Source organism: Rosa rugosa, chromosome 6, assembly GCF_958449725.1.
Source record: "Rosa rugosa chromosome 6, drRosRugo1.1, whole genome shotgun sequence".
Classification (NCBI taxonomy): Eukaryota; Viridiplantae; Streptophyta; class Magnoliopsida; order Rosales; family Rosaceae; genus Rosa; species Rosa rugosa.
In genome coordinates, this window is record NC_084825.1 from 5,163,888 (window position 1) to 5,174,918 (window position 11,031).

The following is an 11,031-nucleotide window of genomic DNA, read 5'->3' on the forward strand; positions in this document are numbered from 1 at the left end:
CATAAGAAGTTAATTCGTCAAATACAGATTTGGATTGAGTTATCATCGATCTGTCAGGTTATTGAATTGGAGTCGGCTTGAAAATTTTTATTACTAAACGGTTTTGAATTTTGGTCGATCTGCCCCGAGTTTAGTCCTTTTATAGGTCTGCAGCTACATCACGGTGTAATCATTTTGGCCACAAACGATTATTTTAACATATGTTGTCGTAGTTTTAGTGGTTAATACCTTTACTTTTAAAATTTCATGGATATGTTTAAAAGTTTCCACTAATTTTATATTCACGCCCCTTGAACGTTTCGTGTAGCTTTCTCAAAAAAACAAAAAAAAAGCAGCTTCCTCTATCATCAGAGGTTCACGGCTACAAAAATAGGGAGAGGCACACTCACTTCTGCACCCTCGGAAAGTCTCGGAAGTCGGAAGAAGGAAAAAGAAAAGGATAGAACCCAGCATTGCCGAAGGTCTTGAGGAAAATGGTGAAGGAAGGCTCAGCAATAATCTCTGGTACACTTGCTCTGTCTCTGTCTCTGGCGGTCTAAACTCTCTGTAAAAACCATTGCATTGCTGAACTGGCTTTCTGTGTTGCACTGGGTTTTGATGGGTTTATGGCTATACTATAAGGCTAATACCGGATTGGAAAAATGTGAAATTCACAGACCAAAGAGTGAAGTAGGTGTGGACAAGAAAAATATGTATATATATATATGCAGACTATATGCATTGTCATGCTGTATAATGTGGCTGCCCTTCAGTTTGGTCTTGATCTCTTTGCTATATGTATTCCTTGAATTTTGAAATGGGTTGAAGCTGTTTCTTCCGTAGGACATTTTTTTGGTGAGATTGTTCACATAGAGATGTGGAGTGCATTCCGTTCTGCGAGGGGATGATTGGTTGTTAATGTCTCTATGTGAATACGTAAACCAATTTATGTATAGCTAGCATAGATGATGCCACGGCAGAAAATGAATTGATTGGTTTCTCGGTTTTTGTCACCAAGGTGATGGTCCTTGGAGTATTCTACTGACTATCTTTGGGTGGCATCAAAATAGAGGACTCGTGTGCATCTTAGGGTGTCGGCTGATTTTTAGTCAAATGTATAGTTTGTCTAGAAAAAAGGTGGTTATGGAAGCTCAGTTGTTGTTAGATTAATGGATTATGTTTTTCTCTGGAGGCAGTGAAAAAAATGTGTACCTGGGGAATCATCCTTCTTTTCTGAATTCAGAGGTGTGTGTGAGCTGTTGTGCCTGCAGAAGGGTAGAGAAGGGGATACTTCTTCTTGTTACACTCTGTTTCTCCATTGGACTCTTGTTATATGCGATGCACAGATGATAAACTCAAGTGATATTTTCAGAAATATATCGGTGAATGAAGTTACCACTTTGCTGGAAGCAACTTTCATAGCTTGATCTTAGGAGGATGTGTTGACCTTTCTCTTGTGTTCCAACAGTTATGGCTGTGCCCTTGTGCTGTAGATTTGAAATGGCTTAGGTATATCTATCCAATCATGAAACGTGACTACCTGTAATTCAGGTGCTTTGGTTTCCTCAAAAGTTGGTTCCAAGTTTTTGTTCTTGGTGTCTGTTATAACCTTATATTTAAAGCTTTTGAACAATTGTTCAAGTAAGCATAGAGCAAAAATAACTACTGAATTTTTTTTTTTTTTTTTTTTTTGGCACTCCCCCTCCGCTGTATAACACGTTGATATATCCACATTGAAGTCTTATGATCCCAAAAACTTTAATACCTTAGTTTCTGTACATTAGGGATGATAGTGATCCTTTCTCTTTTCCCTTCAAGTTTAGATCAAATGGTGTGGGGTGGATGTGTGTGCTTTTATTGATAACAGATAAATTAAGGTGTTCTTATCTTGATAGGGTGGTATTAATCCCTTTATTACAGGGTTAAGTTAAAAGAAGTACAAAAGCATTTATTCACTTGGTGTAAGATTTAGTGGATAAATTTCACTGTGATACAAACTATACAGTACTCGAACTTGGTTATTTGGTTTATACTGAATCATATATATCTATGAAGACAATAATTGCTTGCTCCCTAATTTGTGGTACTTCATATTCTTATGTAGCAAATTCTTCCATCTTTAAATGCCTGTTAGGCATATTTCAACTGCATAACATGTTGAATGCTAAGTCTTAATATCATCATAAACATTTTACATACATCTAATAACAGCTTAGGGCAGAAATTTGAATGCCAAATATATTATATGAAACACATGGAGCTGATTTGCAGGACCACTATTTTCCTAAAGAAGAGACCTGCAGAACATTTCTTAATTGTAGCTCTTGAGTGGTACCTTACAGTTATGTCCTAGGATGTTTTACATTGATCAGATGTTAAGCTGACGAAATATTAAAGAGCTTCATGAATCTGCTCTAAGCGAAATAAAATTTCAATGCAATGGTGCTCATTGTGAAACAGGGTATGCATTAGGGCTAAATATTCTAATTAGATTCACTCCTACACAAATTATTTTTGCATGAAATATTGTTTTGCATCTTCATTCTTTCTTTCTTTTCAACTTTGCACATAACAAAGCTTTTACTTTTATAGGTCATAACTTCCTTTTATTTCCTGTTTCTCCTCGGATATTGTAGAGCTTTCCTTTTAGAATCTATTTAATGTATAGCGGTATACTCTTAATGTACTCAAATTTATTCTACCCTGGAGATGCAATAATCAAATCCTGTATCACTTTTTGACTCTCAGAGACATGCAAGTATGCAACTCAAATATGAAGATCGCAACCGGTTTTGAGATAAAATCACTGTTGTCAATACGTATGAATTTTCAGAAGACCACATTTCTACCTTTACTGGTTTAACTGTTTAAGTCACATATATGAATTTGGAGAAGGTTTTGGTATCACAAACTCTTGGTTGTAACTAGTGTCTTGATGCATTTACTTGATATAGATCCACCTGCATTCACATGGATAGGTGATGCATAGATTCAGACCAAAAAAAAAGGTGATGCATAGAAATTCTCAAGAGCCTTTTTTTTTGGTATAAAACTCAATTTTGTACATTTCTCTATATAGGGATAATTTTATTCTAATATTTCTAGGCTTTTCAACATAAAAGATACATAATACCTCTACATGATGAAATAGAAATTCCTGTTTTGTTATTTAACTAATTAGTTCTTGAATTTGGATTTGGTTCAATTAGCAATTGATCATTAGAGGTTTAGCATAGTGACAAAAAGCAAGTTTAGTATGCTTTTTTGTCGCTTATAAACTGCATGAGTTACCTGAAATTACATGCGGTTATTTATATCTGTTTGATCCTTATTGTTGCTTGTTATGAACTTTTTCTGCCCTCAAATTCATAATTCTTTGCATATTTTGTTTATTCTTTCATGGCATGAGATTTGAAAAGCATGAAATGAGGGCATGGATTGTTGTCTATAATGTTGGAGGAGCTAGATGCAATCTACTGTATTTTAGGTGCTTCACTCCCTCAGTCAATGTTATGATCCACCATTGTAGTGTTCTTTTTTGATAGAGTAAACACTACATTTCCTGATTCATACTCTTGGAGTCCATACACGCTTCAGCTAAAAGTATTTCTTTTGTTCAAAAGAAAAAAAAAATTCTAAATGCTGTTTCTCGTCTCAAGGTGAATATGCTCCATCATATATGTTAGTTTGCTTGCTTGTTGGTGTTGATTTCTCACTCGCTATGTGTACAAATTTTGAATCCTGCAAAGTTTGCTAATTATTTACAGAGTTAAACATGAACTTCTTGTGCCATCCTTGTGATTTTTTAGAACTTTTTCATAGCAGCACTTATTTCATTTATTATTTATCTATTTCTTCCTGAACTTAGGAATATAGGAATATTCCGAAAACAAAGTGGCTCCTGCTTAATGGCTCTCCCCTGGATGGATTTTCTGTCAAAGTGATTTGATTAAAAAACATTATCAGTGCTCTTGTGCGTGTGAAATATGAGAATTTCCACCAGTAAGAGAAGCACCACTATGTTGTTGTTTTGGTGGGTGGGGGAATGTGGGCATAATAACTTGTAAATTTATTTCTGGTTTTGGTAATTGTAGGGTTTGCTCTTATTATCTTCTTGAAATTATACTGTTGAATATTGCTTAATTTCTTGTTTAGGATTTGAAATTTTTATCCTTGCCCTGCTTTTCAAAGATTAGTTTCTGATTGTTTTCCTGTAAGGAGGAACTTTTTTACGGCATTGTAATATTCGTTAGACTAATAACCCATGTATTTTCGTTTCATATTGACGTTTTGCTCGATCATTGTAGGAATCAAGATTCAGGACCAGACACAACTATGTATGGTACAACTTGAATTTGGTGCACTGAGAAAAGTAGCCCCTCATATTCCATTGACTTATGATGTGCCCTTCAGGGAGCAATAAGTGCTCCTTGACCACAACATCTGTAAGTGTTGCTTTCATTTGTTTCATGTCATATATAATCAGTTTTATACTTATTGGTACAATCTGGTCAATGGGGACTGATGAAATGCTTGAATTTAGGTGCTTTTAAAACAAATGTAACTTTTTGTTGTGTCAGATATTCCAACAGCTTTTGCTATAGTTACTTTAGAAGCAACATTTTAGTTGTCAATGTTTTTAAGTGAGACATCCTTATTCTATTTAAGGTAAGTGACATCCCTGGGCTTATTATTCCTGAGATCCAGTTGTTTACAAACAAATCTTCAAAAAGACTTGATAGCATTGTAAAGATTTGAGTACTTCCAGAAGACTGAACACTAGTGTTCATAACTGACGCTCTTATATAGCCAATACTGTAGGTAAAACATTGTCGGCAGTTTGAATGACTTTGTCTTCAAGAACCCAACTCCTATCACCTGCATAACAAATATGAGTTAGGACCCCTTCTTGAGAATATTCTAAAGCAAAGGTCCTTGGTATTGGAAGAAAAGCTGAAGCTTCACTTTACACTGTCGTGATTTAGTCTTCCAAGCATCATTGGTGCTTTGAGTGGTTTCAGAAACAGAGGCAGTGATACCATTGCATCATGTAATCATGAAGGGGTCCATGCTGTAAGAAAACTTTTTAGTCCATACATTGTGCAGTGATTCAACAGGTAAATGAATTACTATCCCTAGCTTTCTGACACACAGTGGCAGAATTTATTGAACAGTGAAACATTTTTCCTTTTTGCAGTCACTTTCTTGATAGACCGTTTCCTTTTAGTGTTGGATATGTCTGAAGGTGGATGAGCATGTAAAAATTTATTAATTTTGATACTGGCTAATTGAAATGACAAGTATGAAATACCAGGGATATTATATGATTAGCCAGACCATTAAATTAGATGGCCAAAAAATTGAAAATAAAGGAAAAGGAAATTGTTAAGCTGCTATTGTTTCTGTTTAGTTGCTTGAAGGCCAGTAGAATTGATTGTTCAGCTTCTTCAAAAGAGTCGCTATGATCTTTATATTTTCATGCTCAATTCCTTCTGTCATTTTTCATTACTAGTTTCTTTTTTGCTTTTTTTTTTCCTTGCCAATTTATTCATTAGTAGTCTAAGATTAACCTATATCAGTAATATATGTACACACAGTCATGCAGATATATCTATATATAATACCTAATACTACACACACACACAAACACATACCCAGTCTGCTGCTTAGACAAGATTCTGCAGAGTGGGATCCCTTTCTGCTATGATCCCACTCAAGGCTGCTTGAGAAGCCTTTTGTTCTCTTTGCCCTTCCTCCCATTTAGGCTTGACTTTAAGGTCTATCTCTTAGTTCTGGGCTGCCCAGAGCTTGAGTGATAAATTTTAAACCCTATGCCATAAGCCATAACAGCTATTTGACACCATTGATATACACATGTTGAGACCACACAAAATTTGAGCTTGTTGCATGGGCAGCCATCCCGCTAAGCGGGATCCCATTGAAGAAGCTCCTTGTATTGTATGACTTTATATATGTGTGTGTGTGTTTAATTTTTATCCAGAGCGAGGCCTCGCTCTGAAATTAAAGTGTGAGGTTAGAGTTTAGGGTCACTTTTCGGTCTCATATCCACATCTCGACCGTTCGGTTTTTATGTACTAATGTATAGATCATCTCTGCAAAATTTTAGCCAAATTGATGATCTTTAAGGTATCTAACTAGCTTAATCCAATTGACGAACTGAATCTGTCCAACCTGAACTGTACTAGCTTTAAGGCAGTTATCAATGCCTTAATGACCATCAATTTGGCTGAAATTTTGCAGAGATGATCTATACATTAGTACCTAAAAACTGAACGGTCGAGATGTGGATATGCGACCGAAAAGTGACCCTAATCTCTAAAAGCGCACTTTAATTTCAGAGTCAGGCCTCGCTCTGGATAGGATCTGTATATATATATATGAAGATTCTTCTAGCTGGCATGACTATGGAATTATTTTGTTCAATAACTCTTTGTAAACCCATGATTTCTGATATCATGCTTTTGCTTTTGTTCTCCATATTGACATAGTTTGGATTCTTATCTTTTACTTACTTTCTTGATATCTTCTTTCTTTTTTCCTTTTTTGTCCCTGGAACTTTTTACTTGGACGTGGTGGTTGTCTATTTCACCTGATTAATAGGTATATCAATGTATGTATTTACTAATGGCATGACTAGTTTCTCTACTTGGACAATTGCTGATGTAAAATTTGGATTATGTAATGGAACTGAACTATTGTATAAATGTACTTCAGACTATATTAAATGGAAGGTAGTGAAAGGAATCTCTTAATGTCTCTCCAAATTCTGCCTCATCACTTTAGAAGTAGCTAAAGTGGATCGCTCTGTAGGTTTGAGCCCCTTCACCAATGTAGCAGTCGTCAGCCCTTTCCAGTAGCTGTAGCCACTTGCCACAATATGGTACAAACTAGTGCTGCCCTGGATAGCCCAAAACTAAACTATAATCTAGTATACCTGGCTGGTTTAGTGGATGTGTGGCAGCACCAAGTGAGGCAAGGCCGTGCAGGCAATAAATTGGGCATTGCAACTACAGGTTAATTGTCTCTTTGTTTTTCTTTGTTTTTAGATTTCCCTTTGATCTGAGTCTAATGTTACTGTTAGACAAGCTAACCCTACTTTGTATTGAACTTGTTGTCTGTTTTCGTTGGAAAATTATATTAGATCTTGTTTTTGAAACTGGATTCATGAAATATAAAATCAGCCATATTTTACAAAAGTTAGTATTCACATCCTCTGGAGGGCTGGTGTTTTTCCAGTCCCTTTTACAACTATGATTTATAATTCAAGTCTGAAATAACAGTACATGAGAAGGCTCATGCGTGTTAGGTTACGGCATTTTCCCACATCCCTTAAGGGCCTCTTATTTTATACTAGATAGCGACTGTGATGAGAAGGGTATTGCCTTTTGAAATATTCTCTGTCCTGGAGCAAGTATTGCCAAAGGGTCATAAGTAGATTTTCTTTGCACAAATTTTTCCCAGTGGGGGCCAAAGTGGGCCTGCCATTCTTCTTGTTTGGTGTAATGCGGTAGATATTGCTTGACCCCAAGATTGGCTGTTTCACAGAATTCTAGAATTCTTTTGTTCTGAATTAAGATGTGTTCTAAACCATCAGTTCCAGTTGAAGAGGGAACTGCAGAGGTAAGGAATGCCACTAAGTAAAAAATATGTTCCTCCGGTATAACTACGGAAGTTCTGTTGTCCCACCTGAAATAGGAATTACATCAAACATTAAGACAAGCTATAGGGAAACTTTGGAGATAATGGGACATTTGATGTAACTGTTACTTTGATCTGTTAACTGGATAGATGAGGATGGGGCCATTGCTTGTTTCTGTATGGATGTTGCCAAACACTCCTCGAGCAAAAGTATGAATTTTGCTTTTTGGTATAAGAAGATTGAGCCATGGGTGTGGAACATCCCACAGATCTTTTGAGCGTAGTTTCATCTCAGATATATGTACCCTGTCCAAGAAATCTGTGTATGTAACTTCTGACTCAAATAGCATGGAAGGGATGTAGCTCAATTCAGACAATGACTTGTCAACTTCCTGCATGTCAGAAAGAAATATATGAGTGGAATTCAGTTATATATGTTCTTATAGATATTCATTTAACAATTATTTTCTCATTATTAAGAGAGCTTACAGGATATGCTGCTCTCCGAAGAAAAAAAAGAAAGAAAAAAAAAAAACAGTATCTAGGTGGGCCATTGCATGCTTCACCTTATTTATTACATCGATCTTGTCCAGGTTGAAGTATTTGGCCATTTCTAGGCAGAATAGAGTTCTTCCATCTGACTTGAACTGGCTGGCCTGAACTGGGTCTTTTGGATTGAAAGATGATCTCCAACTGTTCAGCAGACCACTCCTGTTTATTATGACAAATCCTTCGATGTAATTAAATGTATTTTCGCCAGATATTAGATGCTCCTGATCTCGGGTAAATGCTGTGAAATCTGAATACAGCACTCTAATCCATTTTACCTGTTCAAGATGGAGATTGTAATAACAATTAGTGCTTGCTACTCTACCTGGAAGCTTTAATTGTTTACACATTAGCCTAAATGATATGTTTTTACCCTTGCAGGTGCTGCTTCCAACAATATTCTTGCCCGGGTTATGATGCCAAACTGACCAAGTCCTCCAAGAACAGCATGAAATAGGTCGTCATTCTGCTTCTCTGAACAAGTTACAATCTCCCCTTTTCCTGCACTCAATTTTGGATATATTAGTAAGCAACGATGACGGTTCATGCAATAAACAAATATGAAATTGTTTATGAGCTATAGCCTGAGTTTTTTCATCAGACCAAACTGAAACAGTGACATTGCAACTTCAGTTTTAAATTAAAGACAGAAGTTGCAGTTACTATAGTGTTCCTATATCATTGTCATTTTGGATCTCTGACATTGGTCTCATCTTCTGGTGGTGTTATATATCACCACAAAATCATCCCCCCCCCCCCCCCCCCCTCAAATTTTAGTTTAACAAACCTGTAACAACTTCCAGCTGGCGGACATTGCTGATCTGGGGGCCATGTCGGAATGCCTGCCCACTGATCCCAGCATTAGACAGAGTACCACCAACAGTTAGATGTAGGTAGTCTGTCCATGATTTTGGTGCTAACCCATATTTCAAGCTTTCATGCAGGATATTTATCCACAACTCACCACCAGAGACATCTGCGTAAGGAAAATTTCCAGTGTAAACCTGGATTTCGGGCCCCTTAAGTGATTCCATATTGACGACAACTCCTCCGTGGGCTTGTGACTGACCCTGGAGTGAGTGGCCATGGCCTCTAGCAGCAGCTGTGAGCTCTGAACGAGGACCAATATCCCAAATATGCTTGATTAAAGTGGCTATGTCCGAAACCGTTTTTGGATGTAGTACTGCCATAGGGAGGAACTGGTACCTGTTGCCAAAATCTCGGGCTGCATGCTGAACTTGGTGAAAGTTGAAATGACCTTCAAGTGGAAGTGTGTTTAATGAAGGCGTATTTGGAGAACAAAGGTTCACTCTAACAGTTACAGAGCTCAGAAACAAGATCATGAAGCTTTTTATGATAAAAATGTTCATTTGTTTCAGAAGGTGAACTGGTGGATGCCTCATTTTCGGTTAGAAGATATGGAGGAAGCTGAAGGTGTAAGGAGTTTTGATCTTTTAGTTTCTTAGTGAGAAAAGGGTAAAAGGCGGAAGGAGAGGTGTAGAAGCGCAAGGGAAGTGGAGGGTTGAGAAGGAATTTAAAGGGAGAAGGCTTGGGTGGATGAGTCAACGTATCGTCAATTATGAGAATCCGTATGTAGACCGCCTACTTGGGGTAGAAGAGTTTTAGGATTTTCTTTTAGTTCTCATTTTTGGTCTCTTTTGTTTATAAGAGAAAGCCATGACACAGATGCCAAAGTTGAAGAGAAAGTCACAAGAAAGGAAGATTTCACAAATCTTCCAACTGTTCCTAACAGTTGGCAACCACAATGCCACCTTTTCCCTTCTTTAAATTTTATCATCACCTAAATGTTTCCCATTTGTAGTAAAAATGAACGCCTCTGCCTGAATTCGTACTGCTCTGCTTCGGATGATTGGATGAGAAGTTCTGGTACTGCCCATGTTCATGTCTTGCGCACGTGAATGATCAGATGAGGATGCCGTCCTTGAAATCCATTGTTGTCATGGTGTTAACATCCCGTATCTAATCCCAGATCGGATGAGAAAGATTGAGAGGAAGAGATGGAGCTGTGGGGTTGTTATGGGTCCAAGTGACACGTGAAGTAGAAATGGTTTTGTGCTTTGTGGGGAGGGTGAAGTGGTATTATTGATTTACTTTGGGACCCTTTTTGGCTCACTTTGACGGGTGAAGAAGTAAGGACTAACAGGAGTAGAGTTAGGGTGGGTAAAACTTGTACGAAGCACCAGCACTGAACTCAAACACTACTCGTCTGCCCATCAACTCCTGCTACTGCCCTCAAGCCTTTAGTTCCCAGAAATGGACAAGTTTGAATGATTCTCTTGTTGATATGATCTTAATTTCAATTAAGTTACTCCACTGCAGTTTATCACTTTTCTCTGCAACTTGTGTTCGTTTTTTTTTTTAAACATGCAACTTGTGTTCTTTAGCACCAATTTGAGACATGCATCTCTATGGGGAGCATTTCATTTCCCCCTTCCCCTTTTCATGGGCATCTTAATAATAACTTGGGGACTTTTCTCGTCAGCTATCTATCTCAGATGTTACATTGTCTGACTGTGAATTTGAACCTAGATGATCGTTAATAGGTTACCGACATTCATAATCTGTTGAATTGCCCAGGAAGATAAAAACTCACCTAGTCACAGTATGTTATACTGTGAATGAGTTTGATTTTAGTGTTCTAAACAGTTTATTTTTGGCTGTGTCTCTTATTCTCTATAATAAACAAAATACACTAGTCTAATCTGTCTCAAATATAAGAGAAGATCTTCTGCTATAGCACCATAATTTGTTTTGCAAATGGACAATATATTACTATATAAAGCTAACAAATATTTTAGATCTAATCAAGCCTCTTGTGCAAAA

The 11,031-nt window shown here is 37.1% G+C and overlaps 1 protein-coding gene and 1 long non-coding RNA gene across 3 annotated transcripts; one reads left to right on the forward strand and one right to left on the reverse strand.

The window, feature by feature from the left end:
- The first annotated feature begins 327 nt into the window (after window positions 1-327).
- On the forward strand, window positions 328-7,021 carry LOC133714819 (uncharacterized). 2 transcript variants are annotated; one of them, XR_009848823.1, is made up of 4 exons: window positions 328-504; window positions 4,287-4,424; window positions 4,789-5,096; window positions 6,715-7,021. It is a non-coding gene; the product is annotated as an uncharacterized LOC133714819 (long non-coding RNA). The 2 variants fall into 2 exon arrangements; XR_009848822.1 differs by having other exon boundaries at window positions 4,789-7,021.
- Window positions 7,022-7,144: 123 nt separating this feature from the next.
- On the reverse strand, window positions 7,145-9,707 carry LOC133714818 (cytokinin dehydrogenase 6). The gene is made up of 5 exons (XM_062141071.1): window positions 8,975-9,707; window positions 8,561-8,688; window positions 8,205-8,465; window positions 7,768-8,030; window positions 7,145-7,686 (listed from the first exon to the last, which is right to left on the reverse strand). The coding sequence occupies exons 1-5, from the start codon at window positions 9,588-9,590 to the stop codon at window positions 7,341-7,343; spliced, it is 1,614 nt and encodes a 537-aa protein (XP_061997055.1). The 5' UTR covers window positions 9,591-9,707; the 3' UTR covers window positions 7,145-7,340.
- Between the last annotated feature and the right edge of the window lie 1,324 nt (window positions 9,708-11,031).

Bases quoted from the DNA above. Each gene is read 5' to 3' on its own strand.
- LOC133714818 (XM_062141071.1), bottom strand. From the start codon at position 9,590: ATGAGGCATCCACCAGTTCACCTTCTGAAACAAATGAACATTTTTATC. The intron at 8,466-8,560 runs GTAAAAACATAT...CATCTTGAACAG, and splicing joins TGGAAGCAGCACCTGCAAGG to GTAAAATGGATTAGAGTGCT. The intron at 8,031-8,204 runs GTGAAGCATGCA...TCTGACATGCAG, and splicing joins AGATCGATGTAATAAATAAG to GAAGTTGACAAGTCATTGTC.